General features: G+C 37.1%; 1 protein-coding gene across 5 annotated transcripts in view; it reads right to left on the reverse strand.

Moving 5' to 3' along the window:
• kiaa1109 (KIAA1109 ortholog) overlaps positions 1 to 18,117 on the reverse strand; it is a 260,969-nt gene that overhangs the window by 53,439 nt on the left and 189,413 nt on the right. For 2 of the 5 annotated variants that reach the window (XM_062042306.1, XM_062042307.1), the window contains exons 62-72: positions 18,013 to 18,072; positions 17,701 to 17,927; positions 13,884 to 14,060; positions 13,185 to 13,306; positions 11,790 to 11,913; positions 11,555 to 11,667; positions 6,617 to 6,707; positions 6,070 to 6,123; positions 1,804 to 2,072; positions 473 to 688; positions 49 to 229 (exon numbers count right to left, since the gene is read on the reverse strand). In XM_062042306.1, coding sequence (XP_061898290.1) covers positions 49 to 229; positions 473 to 688; positions 1,804 to 2,072; positions 6,070 to 6,123; positions 6,617 to 6,707; positions 11,555 to 11,667; positions 11,790 to 11,913; positions 13,185 to 13,306; positions 13,884 to 14,060; positions 17,701 to 17,927; positions 18,013 to 18,072 — 1,634 coding nt within the window. The remainder of the gene's footprint in view (positions 1 to 48; positions 230 to 472; positions 689 to 1,803; positions 2,073 to 6,069; positions 6,124 to 6,616; positions 6,708 to 11,554; positions 11,668 to 11,789; positions 11,914 to 13,184; positions 13,307 to 13,883; positions 14,061 to 17,700; positions 17,928 to 18,012; positions 18,073 to 18,117) is intronic. The other 3 variants (XM_062042305.1, XM_062042308.1, XM_062042309.1) reach the window with 3 other exon arrangements.

The raw sequence follows: 18,117 nt of genomic DNA on the forward strand, positions 1-18,117 counted from the left end.
ATTTATTACAAACAGTGCACAATTTGGATTGCTGATGGAGAAGCTGACCTTTACATCCACGCCTGGAATGTAGAAAACTGTGGTCTCGAGATCATTGGATTTAGTCTGCAGGGAAGAGGGACATTTCTTTCCAGCTAGGAGATGGGTAGTGGATGTGTACGTGGGCTGCAATTTTTTCTTCTTGGGGGGAGATTCTTGGTCTAGACTTCTAAGGCTGCGATCACAGCTCCTGAAAAACCCCACAAAGACCAAAGGAGCAAAACATCAAAATAAATAAAAGACAGTTTTCTGTTTGGTTATCTAAACCCTATTGCAATACTCCTATGGACTTGTCAATATTATACGGTGTTGCAGTAGGAACCTTAACGCTCAAGACTTTAAAAAGTTTAAAGATTTAAATCAAAATGTTAGTTTGCAATTTTATTAACCCTGTGTACAAAGACAAGGCTGTAAAATATGATTTTTACTGCACCTTTTGAATGAAACATCCTCATGCTCAGGCTGCTGAGTACTGGGATGTAGAACACACTTCCCGCTGTCTATTTCCACACGAACATCGAGCTCAAAGTCGATGTTTCTTTCAGTTGTTGGGCCACTGAAGCTCCGACTGGCAGGTGTACTTGGCCAACGCTCGCTGAACAACTGACTAACTGCAGAAAAGCCTGATGGCTTCTTGTGAGGAGCTTGGCTATAAGGAAAGAGCAAATAAACAATTCAATACAAACAAGAATAATACACTAAACCAGAAATTATTACATTATTGTAATAATATTGAAATGCAAGAAGATCCCTCCCCTTTCACCACCATAGCATGTAGAAGTCACATAAGCTGTTATTTTATGCCATTATCTTTTTTTTTTTGCTTGGCCTTTGGGCGGATAACACAAATACCAGTGTGAAATGCGAATGCAGAATTAAGAGGAGTTTTGATGCCAATAGTATGATACTGGTGATCAATAAAGCAAGCGTTAACAAACTACTAAGGAACATTAAATTATTCTTATTTTTTATTTATATATACAGTACAGGCCAAAAGTTTGGACACACCTTCTCCTCATTCAATGCATTTTCTTTATTTTCTTGACTATTTACATTGTAGATTGTCACTGAAGGCATCAAAACTATGAATGAACACATGTGGAGTTATGTAAAATGTGAAATAACTGAAAACATGTTTTATATTCTAGTTTCTTCAAAATAGCCACCCTTTGCTCTAAATACTGCTTTGCACACTCTTGACATTCTCTCAATGAGCGTCAAGCACACCTGTGAATTGAAAACCATTTCAGGTGACTAACTCCTGAAGCTCATCGAAAGAATGCCAAAAGTGTACGAAAAAGTAATCAGAGCAAAGGGTGGCTATTTTGAAGAAACTAGGAAGTAAAACATGTTTTCAGTTATTTCACCTTTTTTTGTAATCAGAGCAAAGGGTGGCTATTTTGAAGAAAGTAGGAAGTAAAACATGTTTTCAGTTATTAAACATTTTTTTTTGTTAAAAACATAAATCCACATAGTTTTGATGCCTTCAGTGACTATCTACAATGTAAATAGTCATGAAAATAAAGAAAACGCATTGAATGAGGAGAACGTGTGTCCAAACTTTTGGCCTGTACTGTATCTTCTAGTCTGTATTTAACATATTTTTTCTTCTTTTAAAAACAAGCCTTGGATCGTCTCACATTCAGGGTCTTCCTATATTCGGGTAAATATGGCAATTGTTATGACAAAGATTGAGCACAGTTCAAAGCATCATAATGTCAGAAGATGAACATTGCTGCAAATAATGTAAAAGACAAAACCTACAAAGGTCTTCGATAGCTCAGGGGTCTCTCACGTTCAAACTCATCTTCCTTTTCTGAATCTTCAGAGGAAGACGAGGATAGGTCATCTCGCCGCATCTCATCGTGCTGGAAGGGAATTGTGGGTGAGATGACAGCAGGGGTGCAAGGAGCACTGAACACTGAGCACTGGTCTCCAAGAGTAGATGAAGAATGACGATGGTGATGTTGATGAGGATGGGATGGCTCGTCAATGGTGACTGATAAAAGGTCCATCTCTGACTCTTCAGGAAACTTTACAAAAGATCAGAATGTCAAACTCAGTTGAGGACAGATATGTTGGAACACAGGATTAAGGGTTGGGTATCCAAGAGTAATGCATTTATAAATACAATTTCGATTGTGCTTATTAAAGCACAATCTTATTAAATTAACTAAAAAAATGCTTATCATTAATTAGTTTAATTTCAGGGTCCAGTTGGAAAAATTACAATGGAACCTCTTTAACTAAGTGGGGAGAAAGGGCCTCCTGTACTGTTTATTTTAGATGATGTTGTTGCACTTGTAAATGAATGTGTTGCACTCCAACATGTAGGAATAAAATAGCAATTGAAATTTGATTTATGGAACTGCAAACAATTGTTTATTTTATTTTAAATCAGATTATTAACACTAGTGAATTTAGATTAATTACGGTTAATCACAACTGCTACAAAAGCTTATGTGTGGTACTTTAGTTGACAACATTGCCGCAGGTATACTCCACCAGCCTTGTTTGTCCACTGCTTCTTATTGATGCACAGTAGCATTAAGAACTAGCAGTGTTCTTGCTAGCGGCAACATATTTGTCTTTTATTTGGTATTTTAAACTTACTCTGCTTCAATGATAAGATAATTCGTTGCTGCAATTTATGCAAATTATCTTGTTTTTATCTATAGTCCCGTCTGTGTGTATTTTAAAGCGGAATTCGCCACCGAGCACACCTGCCACCGCCTTTCGGGTAACTATCCACGATTATTAGATTAATTGCGTTCATAATGTCTTTTTTAAATGTATGTAAAAGATTCTTGTGTGCAGCAAATAGTTGTTGTTTTTTAAGTAAAAGATGACTCGTACCTGGTGAAAATTTCAGCCTTTGTCGAAGCACTAGGATGCCATAAACACTGTTGACGTTAGTGTGAATCACTCGTCTGTTTTATTAGCGAGAGTAGAGGTAACTAAAGTGCATTACTGGTTTTTATTTAATCATAAAATAATCCTTCTTATTTAGTTGCCATTTTGTTTACTGGGACAGCCCAGGGTATGTTTGATTAATTCAATTTAGATTAAAAAAAGACGGTTGATGGGTGTGATAATTGCAAGGTATTTTTGTTCTCTCTTTATTAATAACAGAAAACGTTTATTGATAAAACATTACAAATGATACCCAACACTACAAGGAATTTTAACCATGAGGGAGATAGTGTTCTGTTATTTGGCAATTATAATGTAATTCAATTGATAAAACAGAATACTACCATCTTGCAAGGGTTCTCAGAGATCATGCATTGCAGAGATAGTGAAGGAGATGAGGATGGCATGACAGTGACACCCCAACCAGAGAAAATGCATAACATGGAAACAAGCATAGTTCCAAACAATGGCAAAACCGTGATTTAAAAGCGTTACCACACCACCAAACATAAGTGTTGCAATATTACAGACTTTGAGTGTTATATCAACTGGCAATGTTTATTTTTATCTTTTTTTAAAACAAAAACAAACTGAGATAAATGTGTGAACATATATTATTGTCAATACTGAGCAACTAAATTGCCCGAAAGGGGAACTGTACTTTTTTGGGAATTTTGCCTATCATTCACAATTTTTATGTAATACAAGAACACATATGTTTTTTTTTCTTTTATGCATTCTAAATAGTACATATATGCGATCAAAAGTCTGCTTACAATGGAGCTATGGGGGTTGCTCTATTCTGCCCATAAAAGCCCTAAAACCCTCCAAACACCTCCATTAAGTTTATATATACATGCCGTAAGTATATATGTAATGTAGTAAAAGCACATTTATAATAACATGTAATAGTTACGTATTTTGCTCATTTTAAGCATTAATTTAAGAAATGCATCACAACCTTCACTTAAAAAAACCCCATCACTGATTATTACTTACTGCAGACTTCATGAGAGCCAACAAACATGATAAAACATCACTTACTGTACAATGTCTACGGTCATTAGAATTGATAGAATCTTGTTATAGTCCCGTTAGATGAAGAATGACTCCTATTCTTCGCAAAGAAAAGGTGGGTGTAACCAAGCGTATATTTATGTCGTTCTCACCATTACCGGATCTAAATTGGCTGTCAAAGTGCACCAACCTAATCCTTCTACTATCCAGGTGAGAGGCATGATTTATGATCTACAATAAACTTCCACAATTAAGATAGGGAGGAAGCAGCTTACCACTCGATGATGTCGTTATAGGCACACAAGCTTGTGATCATGGCGCTGCTATAATGGTTTGTCTGCGTTAGCGCTTATAATAACAGTATCACTAATACTTTCACCACAATATATTCAAGGCACAAAATGTAAATTAGTATTGCTGGTGGTTTCTGGATGGCTATTTATTGTTTTCATGGGGCGGACTAGAGGGCCTCCCATTGGCTCCGCTAAGCTGACTTTTATTTACAAGATAGAATGCATTTTTTAAAAAAAGTGCAGTTCCCTTTTGAAGCAAAAAACTGGTTAAAAGAGAGCTGAAACCTACAAACTGTCAGGGATTAATAAAATACAAAAACCAATATACTATGATGAGACACATATCTGTTCCCTATAAAAAAAATACTAGTTTTTTGCATGAATATTTGGGCATGAAAAAAGGCATGTAGACCATGCATAAATACTGTTAGAAATGTAATTTTTTAGAAAAGGCAATTTGGATCTTTAAAAAGTTCCAAGACAGGATGACAACGTGTGGACTCTGAAATGTCCATTTGAATTTTTTTTATTGTACCAGAATAACCCAAATCAAAAAAGCGGCAGGCACACATTTATATCCTGCCCAGTGCACACTGAGTGTGGAGCAGCAATTATAATTTGGTCCATGAATAAATCAAGTGAATACAAAGATGGTTCTATGCTGCAAGAATGAATCAAACTAACATTAACAAATAAGTTACATTACTGATTTTTAGTTTACCCCTTTTCAAAGACATGAATAGTTAATACTTTTTTCAATTGGATCACGATACTACAGGGGGGCCCAAATGAAGAAAACGATCCAAACAGACGAAGAAGGGGGAAAAAACACTATATCTCGTGCAGCAAACAAAAGCATGGTTGCATGTTGGAAGAGGATCTCCAGCAAAACGTAATACATTTTCAATTGACTTATCAAAATTGTACATCAAATATTATTAGCATATGACAGCACAAAGTTAACCGAACAAGGTAAAACATTTAGTAATGACAACATGTACGCACACCCACACGTTAAGTTGTTCAAAAAACTGAGGGAGATAAGAGGACGCTTTTAAGGCAATGTGCTGTGAGGGTTATTATCACACGAGGATGGGCAGCAGTAGGACCGGACAGTACCGCACCAGTTAGTAAAGGGGTGGAGGGACAAACGCCCGGGACAGCCAAAGCTGTTTCAGGCGTGCGCAGAAAGCCGAGCTGTGAGTGGAAGAGCAAGCCTCAGGAGGAGGAGGATGTCGGTTGCAAGGCTGTGGAAGCTGGACCGCTGCTAAAGGTTAGGTATTCAATAGTTGGAAAATAAAGTTATTTCGATCTCTAGTTATAATGGGAGCAAGTAAGATCGGATGTTTTTGGGTGGTTCTTACGGCATTCACTGCGGCATTAGCTACGCCATCTAGCGGCGTGGAGGCTCAAAATTTTAATTATGCTCGCTATTTTAAGTATAACAAAAAGCAGCTAAACTGCTTGCATACCAAAATACTCGCAAGTTAAGGTACAACTGTGCTTATGTCATTCAATCGAATGCAAATTATTTATTGTATTTAATTTTTTTAAATGTATATACCTATCATGAAAATGATGGTTTGGTCACATCTTTGTAATGGGGTACACTTACAAAATCAGCACTCGTGTTACTGTTTCATGAATGCATTGTTAGCTAAAGCCAGTATTACATCATCCTATTTGGATTTTAAAAATCCTAGCAGAATCAACAGGATAATCACAGAAAAAAGAAGGACACAAAAGCAATGTATTATTTGGTGAGCTTAAGGTCATTATTAGTAAAAGTGTGATTTTTAGCATATACCTGTACCTTGAACACATCTCCTGGACTGACAGGTGTGATTGCGGACTCCAATGCCTGATTATCAATGTTAATTGAAAAGAAGAAGAATAAAAAAAACGGCACTTTCATAATTTATTTTAAAAAATAGAAAACCTCCTCTTAAAATAGTATTTTCTCACTGTAGTTTCAAAGCTTCGGAATGATTGTATGAGGACATTATAGACAGGTATTATTATAGTAATTGAGTAATTGTGTGTGGTACTGCCACTGAAACATGGACACGGAGGATAAAATGTGTCATGGGAAAGCTCTACTGAAATCTGTCAAATTACTGTAATTGAGTACTGCTTAAATCTTACATATGTAGCTTATTGATAACACTACATTTAATGCACTTTATACACAATAAGACACTTTTCTTTGGGGGGCAGACAAAGGAAAAAGAGCCCTCTTCATTATCGCAATGACTAAACTAAATCAACAATATACAGCCAAATCTTGACATGACTTAACTATGAATGTATCAAGAATGTTGTTGGTGTGTCTTTAATGGCACTGTTAATGTTACCGTATCTTGAATGTTGAAAGTGACTCTGGGTCCGGGAGAGGATGCATCCACACGCACATCAGGGAAGTCATCCACATCTCCTATTTTTGAACTGGAAGCCACAGGTGGCATAAAAATAATGATCATCAAATATTCCACAACATTGGTACAGTATATACAGTATATAGCTGTGCATGCTTCATTAAATAACATGTTCTTTGCAGTCATTCTACTCATTACTGTAACCTGACAGTCAACGAACAAATCAAGTTAATACAAATAATTACTGTGAATGTCGAATATATAATGCAACAAAAATATTACATATTCAAAAACATTTTCTTGATGGATAATTATAATAACCTCTTTACATTTTAAAGCACACAAACATCAACATTTACACACTTTTAATGAACGACCAATAAAAATATAGTAGTGACTAGGGATATCCGATAATGGCTTTTTGCCGATATCCAATATTCCGATATTGTCCAACTCTTTAATTACCGATACCGATATCAACCGATACCGATATATACAGTCGTGGAATTAACACATTATTATGCCTAATTTGGACAACCAGGTATGGTGAAGATAAGGTCCTTTAAAAAAAAAAAATAAAAAAAAAAAATAAGATAAATAAATTAAAAACATTTTCTTGAATAAAAAAGAAAGTAAAACAATACAAAAACAGTTACATAGAAACTAGTAATTAATGAAAATGAGTAAAATTAACTGTTAAAGGTTAGTACTATTAGTGGACCAGCACAATCATACCGTAAGCACAATTATGTGTGCTTACGGACTGTATCCCTTGCAGACTGTATTGATATATATTGATATATAATATAGGAACCAGAATATTAATAACAGAAAGAAACAACCCTTTTGTGTGAATGAGTGTAAATGGAGGAGGGAGGTTTTTTGGGTTGGTGCACTAATTGTAAGTGTATCTTGTGTTTTTTATGTTGATTTAATTAAAAAAAAAAAAAAAAAAAAACCAAAAACGATACCGATAATTTCCGATATTACATTTTAAAGCATTTATCAGCCGATAATATCGGCCTGTCGATATTATCGGACATCTCTAGTAGTGACCCTTTGCAACATTAGATGAGTTGAGCAATTTGAAGAGGAACATCATTTTTAAAAATGTTTGCCTATCATTCATAATCCCCATGTAAGACAAGAGCACAGATGATTTTTTCTTTTTTTAAGCATTCTAGTACATGGCTAAAAATGCAGCTAATGGGAGTCATCTATTGTGCCCATAAATCCCTGTAAAAAACATCCAAAAACTGACAACAGTACTCCATTTACATGTCATGACTTGCATATTAACAAACTATTAGCGATATTGTTATTATAAGCTCTAACACAGTTACTACTTTTAGCGGCGCTGTGATCACAGAAAGGCAACGAGCTGATGTAGCTATTGACAATCTGAGCCGGTGAGTTGCTGCATCGCCTCTGAGTTGGTAAAACTTAATTCTAGTTTATAAGTCATGCCTCTGACTAGTATTTCATGGATTTAAATGACATGTCCAGCTCTTGACCGGCTCATTAAACATGCTTGGTGGCAAGCAGCATCTGTTTTCAAAGGGGACTAGGCACTATTTAGCCTTTCTCCAAGAAAAATGCCCTATGCTTGCATTGTTTTTCGGCTGTATGGACCATTCAAATTGCGAAAAGGATAAACCTTTCTTCAGAGTTCCTTGAGAGGAAATCAAGAAGGGCGTAAGAGTGCAACATTTTAGGAAACAACAACGACAAAAGTGGATCTCCAACATAGCACTAGAGTCCAAGGGAGCAGAGTAAAGTAAAGTGAATTATATTTACCGTATTTTTCGGACTATAAGTCGCAGTTTTTTTTCATAGTTTGGCCGGGAGTGCGACTTATACTCAGGAGTGACTTATGTGTGAAATTATTAACACATTACCGTAAAATATCAAATAATATTATTTAGCTCATTCACGTAAGAGACTAGACGTATAAGATTTCATCGGATTTAGCGATTAGGAGTGACAAATTGTTTGGTAACTGTATAGCATGTTCTATATGTTATAGTTATTTGAATTACTCTTACCATAATATGTTACGTTAACATACCAGGCACGTTCTCAGTTGGTTATTTATGCGTCGTATAACGTACACTTATTCAGCCTGTTGTTCACTATTCTTTATTTATTTAAAATTTTCTTTCAAATGTCTATTCTTGGTGTTGGGTTTTATCAAATACATTTCCCAAAAAAATGCGACTTATATATGTTTTTTTCCTTCTTTATTATGCATTTTCAGCAGGTGCGACTTATACTCCGGTGCGACTTTTACTCCGAAAAATACTGTATGTAGCGCATTTCTCTATAGACTCAACACGCTTTACATAGTGAAACCCATTACTTGCATCTTTAGGCTACATTTAAACCAGTGTGGGTGGCACTGGGAGCAGGTGGGTAAAGTGTCTTGCCTAACGACACAACGGCAGTGATTAGGATGGCGGAAGCAGGGATCGAACCTGGAACACTCAAGCTGCTGGCCTGGCTGCTCTGCCAACCGAGCTACGCCGCCCCCCGAGGAAAGCATTAGTTTGCAGTGACCACTTCGTTTCAGGTTTGTTTAATATATATTTTAATATACAAACCCCGTTTCCATATGAGTTGGGAAATTGTGTTAGATGTAAATATAAACAGAATACAATGATTTGCAAATCATTTTCAACCCATATTCAGTTGAATATGCTACAAAGACAACATATTTGATGTTCAAACTGATAAACTTTTTTTTTTTTGCAAATAATCATTAACTTTAGAATTTGATGCCAGCAACACGTGACAAAGAAGTTGGGAAAGGTGGCAATAAATACTGATAAAGTTGAGGAATGCTCATCAAACACTTATTTTGAACATCCCACAGGTGAACAGGCAAATTGGGAACAGGTGGGTGCCATGATTGGGTATAAAAGTAAATTCCATGAAATGCAAACAAGGATGGGGCGAGGGTCACCACTTAGTCAACAAATGCGTGAGCAAATTGTTGAACAGTTTAAGAAAAACCTTTCTCAACCAGCTATTGCACGGAATTTAGGGATTTCACCATCTACGGTCCGTAATATCATCAAAGTGTTCAGAGAATCTGGAGAAATCACTGCACGTAAGCAGCTAAGCCCGTGACCTTCGATCCCTCAGGCTGTACTGCATCAACAAGCGACATCAGTGTGTAAAGGATATCACCTCATGGGCTCAGGAACACTTCAGAAACCCACTGTCAGTAACTACAGTTGGTCGCTACATCTGTAAGTGCAAGTAAAACTCTCCTATGCAAGGCGAAAACCGTTTATCAACAACACCCAGAAACGCCGTCGGCTTCGCTGGGCCTGAGCTCATCTAAGTTGGACTGATACAAAGTGGCAAAGTGTTCTGTGGTCTGACGAGTCCACATTTCAAATTGTTTTTGGAAACTGTGGACGTCGTGTCCTCCGGACCAAAGAGGAAAAGAACCATCCGGATTGTTATAGGCGCGAAGTTGAAAAGCCAGCATCTGTGATGGAATGAGGGTGTATTAGTGCCCAAGACATGGGTAACTTACACATCTGTGAAGGCACCATTAATGCTGAAAGGTACATACAGGTTTTGGAGCAACATATGTTGCCATCCAAGCAACGTTACCATGGACGCCCCTGCTTATTTCAGCAAGACAATGCCAAGCCACATGTTACATCAACGTGGCTTCATAGTAAAAGAGTGCGGGTACTAGACTGGCCTGCCTGTAGTCCAGACCTGTCTCCCATTGAAAATGTGTGGTGCATTATGAAGCTTAAAATACCACAACGGAGACCACCGGACTGTTGAACAACTTAAGCTGTACATCAAGCAAGAATGGGAAAGAATTCCACCTGAGAAGCTTAAAATATGTGTCTCCTCAGTTCTCAAACGTTTACAGGGTGTTGTTAAAAGGAAAGGCCATGTAACACAGTGGTGAACATGCTCTTTCCCAACTACTTTGGCACGTGTTGCAACCATGAAATTCTAAGTTAATTATTATTTGCAAAAAAAAAAAAAAAGTTTATGAGTTTGAACATCAAATATCCTGTCTTTGTAGTGCATTCAATTGAATATGGGTTGAAAAGGATTTGCAAATCATTGTATTCCGTTTATATTTACATATAACCCAATTTCCCAACTTATGTAGAAACGGGTTTTGTACTTTACTGGTTTAGTATTTCCCATTGAAGTGTTATCTTGATATTATTTGTATCTTATTTTTAACAAACAGAAACCAGAAAGTCAGGGTGAATGAAACTTTGTTAGGAAAGGTACTTTTACGTCTCCCCTCTTGTTTATTTTGTACACAAATGTGTCAGTGTTCATAGGACAACAGGACAAAAATCAAATATGGTGATGATTAAGTAATTGTTAGTTTGGAAATGCAGTCACGGGTGTCAGTCGTCGGGTGCTAGTAGTCGCTGTTTGTTTACATAGGAGTGTCATCACAAGAGGCAAAGTTAAACCATGAAATGCAACCTTTACCGAGCAAAAAATATACATGATTTATCCGGGAGAGTCTTGATATGAACTTCTGACTCAGCCACACACAAATAAGTTGTAGGCCTTCATGCTTTTCCAATTTTCCATCTGTTTTGTGGTGTAAAACGACATCTGGAGCGCAATATAGTTCGATGTGTCTGGGAACTCCACCGACGGATAATTCTATATATCACTTGACAAATCCTTGTTTGATAAAGTATAGGGATCTATTCCATTGCATAGTTTGATTTTTTGCTCGTATCTGCTTTTTACAGGAAGATCTATATAAGACACGTCTTCTCAACATTTCCACATACAAAAAATAAAAATGCAAGTCTCTTCACCATCAAATATTTGATACTGGATTAGTTATGCCCATCTCTAGTCATTTCGATAATTTGATTGACTTGAGTGCGTTCTATTGCTAGACATTACCTCTGTCTGTCCATTCTTTTTAAAGGTGGTCGGCCTGCTGCTGCCGAGATGCTTTTAGAGCGGTTGTAGCTTGGTTTGTAGCCAAGACCCCACTTATCCTTTAGTGAGGCCGCCTTGCGGAAAGGGGGGACAAAAACAAAGTAAGAAATATATGCATGTATGAATGAAACACACACTAATGTTATTCTGGAGTAAGGACTGTGATAAAGCATAGAGCAGAGAGAGGACAACTTACTCTCATGCTGGAGCGACGCAGCTTTTTTCTGACATCTCTCCTGATGTCGTTGACAGCCACCGACTCTAGTTGCTGATAACGCTGAATCTCCTGGTTGATAGTGCCCTCACTTGCCCCCAGTTTCCTAAAGTGTTTTCACAGAGACTTTTATAAGGACATCTTCACAACTCTACGGTCTTGTGGTTTGACTTCACGCAAGCACTTTAAGACTGTATTTAATGGTGACAGGTACACTATGTAGTGTGTGTGCATGATTAAAATATGAGGTGACAATGTTAATCAGAATCAGCTTTATGGCCCAAGTATGTTTGACACACAAGGAATTTGATTTGGTACACTGTGCTCTCTTTGTTCAATGTATGAAACAAAGAAAAATGCAACAACTACGAGAGAGCAGAGTCCGGCGGCAGCCACGGTACGTCAAGTCATGTGGAGTGTACACTGGTTTTATTTATTTTTTTGTGCAATGTGGTGGATATCATTTATAAAAAGTTGCACTTAGTTCATTTTGGTGCTAAACTAATAGTACCACCATGACAATGATATTAGGTAAAAATGTGATACAGTCAGTGTTACGCTTGACATTAATTTTTCACATAGAGATACAGCTTAAATGCTCAGGTGGAAAGTTTGGTTTGAATTAATCTCAAAAGATACAGACTGAGCAACCTGCTAGAAGTGCTGATTGTGTTATTGTGCAAGTAACATATTGTATGTAACTTCAGTTGGCCAAATTAATTCATGAAGAATCAACTAGCAAAGATATCTGTAATGCAAATCTTGCATCACCACAATTGTGTACACACTTTCAATTTTCTGCCAAAATTTCAGGATATTTTAATGCAGAGCCTACTGAGCAGGTACTGCAGAGATCATTCTGAACGTACAATATTATTTTAAATCTTTAAAAACAGTAATCTCCAACCACAAATTGTATGCATTTTATTTTGAAAAAAATCCCCATTTCATCCTGTACACCACACTATTGCACTTGATTGAGCCACCTCCATTATTGTGCACGATTACAGTAAGCTAGCAAAACAAATTGCAGGGTAACAAGGACAGGTGTCCCACTGGTTCTACATTTTGGTGAGTTGATTTTGATGTGATAAAACTGTAGTTATTGGTGTGTAACGTGTAAACTGCATTCGTTTTCCCCCTACTTATTCAAATTACATTATCATGTCACCGTCACATCACCACCTTCCCCCTCTCTCCCATTACAGTAAGCTTGTTGCCATTAGTTGAATTAATAAGTCTAATCGATTGATAGCCCTGTCAAAATGAATGACAAGGCTGAACACCAAACACGTTTGGATCACATTCTAATCAAAGAAAACATATATGGACGTTAACATCAGAATAAACTGAACAATTGTAAAGTAGGACTTTTACTTGAGATCATCGATGACCTTGGCCTGTTCGTTTAGCTCTCTGATGTCCACTACCCTTTTGGTAAACTTCCTGCTACGAGCATCGATCCCCATCACCATCTGCCTTCTGGGATCAATTGTCTCCTGTTGGGAAAAAGAAACGTTACGGCAATGGTAAAAAATGAAACCTCAGCTTGATAACATGTCCAGTCTCTGCCCGTTAGATGCTGTGAACATCCCAATGCTTGATGAATGTGTTATTTGTCGTATTAGAATTCAATCAAATACAACCAACCGTATAATAATTAACAAAACAAGGGACACCAACACCACCATCACCAACAAAGTAGAGAGGGAAAGACGATTTGAGATCTTTCATACAATTGTGCAACACTGATTTATGTCATTCATGATTACAAATTGCAGTACATTTTCATGAGAGGGTCAGTGAGAGCAATTACTAAGCAATACTATTTTGAATTATGACTATTTATAAATATATATACTGTATATATATATATATATATATATATATATATATATATATATATATATATATATATATATATATATATATATATATATATATATATATATCTCTACTTAGGTGCAGCAATGCTTAGAATTTTGCAATCCACAACCCTCAGACAGAAAAATGTGCCATCTTAGAAGTGATGTTATCATCCCAGAAAAGAGTTAAACACTTTGGCTTGCTACATACACAGGCCCAGGAGAGAGGTCTTTCTGCCCGGTCACTTCCCGCACGAAGGCGGGGAGCGGTACAGTTTAAGTAGTCGGCTGGGACGGATACGCTCTGAGGTCTGGGACTGAGGCCCAGGATGTGGTTTACCAGACGTTTCTTTAATGTCAGCCGTGGGCTGTACTGGCTCTCTGGACTCTGCAGGGACACGGCATGGACAAATGAATGGACAGGAGGACAACCCGATGATTCCAGTCTTCTAGATGTAACCTTGAGTCCTGATGTTCTTTTTCAGATTAAAGGTGGTTGGTTTTCTACATTCTCTATATGATAATGATACATTAAAATAACAGTTTGATTTTGAAAATGGGGAAAATGTGAAGCCATATTCAAGAACTGTACCTGGAGGATATGCCTAAATCATACATCTAGTTAAAGTAATTAGAGAAAGTAAGCAAGCTTGACGGTGCGCATTTTATAAATTAATTTGTATTTGATTGAAGGTAATAATAATTTGCTCCCCAACCAGCCGACAAGCAAGATGGAATGGGCTACAAGACAATCAGAAATACGTTTGGTGAGAAAGAGACCACTATTTGTGCAATGATCCTCAAGAGAACCACAGTCAAAGTATCTGTAAAGAGAAGCAGACAAAAATCCCTGAGGCAGACCAAACTACAAGAAACATCTGTAGATAGGTTTCTCTCAGTACTATGTCATGATTTGCTTAGAGATCAAATACATATTTCAGTCAATTAAATGCAAATTAAATTATAACCATTATTTATTAATTTTTTTCCAGGGCTCTGTTGATATTTGATCGCTCTCAGTAAAAAAGAAGAAGCTAAAACAAAAATCAGCAGGGGATCAAATATCATAATTAATTTCATTGTGTATGTATTACTGAGATGGTTCAATTGTCTTAAAGTAAATGAGACAAATATTTTAAACAACGTTTCCTTACATGCAAAAAGCAAAACACATGACTAAAGCATAGTATATGGTTATTTAACTAAATTGTTTAGAGGGCAACATTTCCAGAAAGCTAAGGACCGTGGGTGTTGGACTTTTCACTTCACTGTTATTCTCATTCTGTATTTTCCTGAGACCCAGCATCTTCTGCAGTGGATATCTGAGTTTTGTTATTATTGTATTTAATTTATTTTGTCGCTTTCTTTAAAAAGGAAAAACACAGCTCTCTCTTTACAACAGGAGCGCTCTGCTATTTTATGGACCTACTGTTAAAAAACTTGTCAATAATCATCTATCTGACAGAGTTTTAGTGGTTTTAGAAATCTACTGCAAAAATGTTAGTGTTTTCCAAGTTTTGTAACTGAACTGAACTTGGATTTAGCCCACTGGTTGCCAATTGATTAGCTCTGCTCTAACAGTACTGCAGTTCTTGTATGTTCTCAAAAAAAGTGTTCACAAAAATGTTGCCTCTGTTTTTATACACCGTCCGTTGTTGCAGAATCAAGTGTCCAATGAAAGAATTCCACGCGTAGGTGACAAAGTGTTTTTTTTTTTAATGATTAAACTGCAAAATTGGGCCAAAGAACGTTGCATGTGATAGCACTTTAATAAAGAAGGTGAGAAAAACTATTGAATTCAAGAAATGCCTCGTAGCAAAGTATGGCTCTCCCTTCCCACTCCTCTCATCGCCGTTTTCCCCCTACAATTTAAATGTTGACTTATCGACTTTAATTATAAGTATTTTGCCTGGTCTTCTGTATGTACAACCATTTTGTGTTATTAATTGTGGGTGTCTGGAACAAATTAATTTGATTTATACAATTTCTTACAGGAAAAAATGTTTCGGTTTACGAATGATTTGTTTATGCCGGACCTTTTGGAACAGGTTACTAAGTTACCACCGTACTGTAAATGTACAAAACCCCAAACCAGTGAAGTTGGCACGTTGTGTAAATCGTAAATAAAAACAGAATAAAATGATTTGCAAATCCTTTTCAACCTTATTCAATTGAATGCACTGCAAAGACAAGATATTTAACATTCGAACTGGTAAACTTTGTTATTTTTTGCAAATATTAGTTAATTTGGGATTTGATGCCTGCAACCTGTTTAAAAAAAACTGGAACATGTGGCAACAAGACTGAGAAAGTTGAGGAATGCTCATCAAACACTTATTTGGAACATCCCACAGGTGAACAGGCTAATTGGGAACAGATGGGTGCCATGATTTGGTATAAAAGCAGATTCCATGAAATGCTCAGTCATTCACTAACAAGGATGGGACGAGGGTCACCACTTTGTGAACAGATGCGTGAGCAAATTGTCGAACAGTTTAAGAACAACATTTCTCAACAAGCTATTGCAAGGAATTTTAGGATTTCACCGTCTATGGTCCAAAATGTCATCAAAAGGTTCAGAGAATCTGGAGAAATCACTGCACGTAAGCGGCAAGGCCGTGACCTTCGATCCCTCAGGCGGTACTGCATCAAAAACTGACATCAGTGTGTAAAGAATATCACCACATGGGCTCAAGAACACTTCAGAAAACCACTGTCAGTAATTATAGTTATTCGCTACATCTGTAAGTGCAAGTTAAAACTCTACTATGCAAAGCGAAAGCCATTCATCAACAACACCCAGACACGCCGCCGGCTTCGCTGGGCCCGAGCTCATCTAAGATGGACTGGCAAAGTGGAAAAGTGTTCTGTGGTCTGACGAGTCCACATTTGAAATTGTTTTTGGAAACTGTGGACGTCATGTCCTCTGTACCAAAGAGGAATAGAACCATCCGGACTGTTATAGGCATAAAGATCATAAGCCAGCATCTGTGATGGTATGGGGGTGTAGCACTAGCCCAAGGCATGGGTAACTTACACATCTGTGAAGGCACCATTAATGCTGAAAGGTACATACAGGTTTTGGAGCAACATATATTGCCATACAAGCAACGTCTTTTTCATGGACGCCCCTGCTTATTTCAGCGAGACAATGCCAAACCACATTCTGCACGTGTTACAACAGCGCGGCTTCGTATTAAAAGAGAGCGTGTACTAGACTGGCCTGCCTGTAGTCCAGACATGTCTCCCATTGATAATGTGTGGCACATTACGAAGCCTAAAATACCACAACAGAGACCCCGGAATGTTGAATCAACATAAGCTATATACATCAAGCAAGAATGGGAAAGAATTCCACCTGAAAAGTTTCAAAAATTGGTCTCCTCAGTTCCCAAACGTTTACTGAGTGTTGTTAAAAGAACAGGCCATGTAACACAGTGGTAAAAATGACTGTGTCAACTTTTTTGCAATGTGTTGCTGCCATTAAATTCTAAGTTAATGATTTTTCGCAAAAAAAAACCACGTTTCTCAGTTTGAACATGATATATCTTGTCTTTGCAGTATATTTAATTGAATATAAGTTGAAATGCATTTGCAAATCATTGTATTCTGTTTTTATTTACGATTTACACAACTTGCCAACTTCACTGGTTTTGCGTTTTGTATAAGTTATATTCCCATTGGGGTTCCTGTGACAGACTAAATTTAAATAGGAGGCAAATTTGGGTATGTTGAGGTATGTACTGTACATATTTGATCATTTACAGCATGTAGCTGTGAATTTTATTGAATTTAATATTTTTGTATTACTTTCAAGTGTTTTTATTGTTTTATTGTATGTCGCACATAAATATTCATTTTTATTTTGTCTTTGCTTTCTGGTGTTCATTTTATGGTTTAGCAACGGCTCAAATTTATTTTTTGTTTTTTCTCTATCGGGTATGGAGGAAATACATCTTGTTTTTCCAGAGGCGTAGACAACAACTACAGCAACTGCAATAACCCACACAAAGCAAATATTGACTAACCAAGTGGATGGTGGGTGACATATTGTCAACTTCATCTTCATCTGAAAGGTCTGCCATGTCGACAGAGTTGAGGTCGCCAATGTCTTCTACGTCATCCTCTCCTGTCAGTGATGTCAACGTATTTCCAAGAGCATTAAGGCGCTTGCCAATGTTGGGGTCCATGTGGACGTCAATGCCACACATTTTCCAAAGCACATTCAGGGTCCATGTACCAGCACTACTGCTCTCTGAGAGAAGAAAAGCCAGGGGCAAGGATGGAATTAATATAAAATTAAGGCAGAATTTATACATTTTTAATTGACTTGAACTTGCCAGCAGAAGGCTGTCCCGTGGTCCTGGAACAAACTTCATATGTACCATCAGGGACAATACCTGAGTACACATGACAAACACACATATCCAAACCAATATTTCAGC

This window comes from Entelurus aequoreus, linkage group LG03 (genome assembly GCF_033978785.1).
Source record: "Entelurus aequoreus isolate RoL-2023_Sb linkage group LG03, RoL_Eaeq_v1.1, whole genome shotgun sequence".
NCBI lineage: Eukaryota > Metazoa > Chordata > Actinopteri > Syngnathiformes > Syngnathidae > Entelurus > Entelurus aequoreus.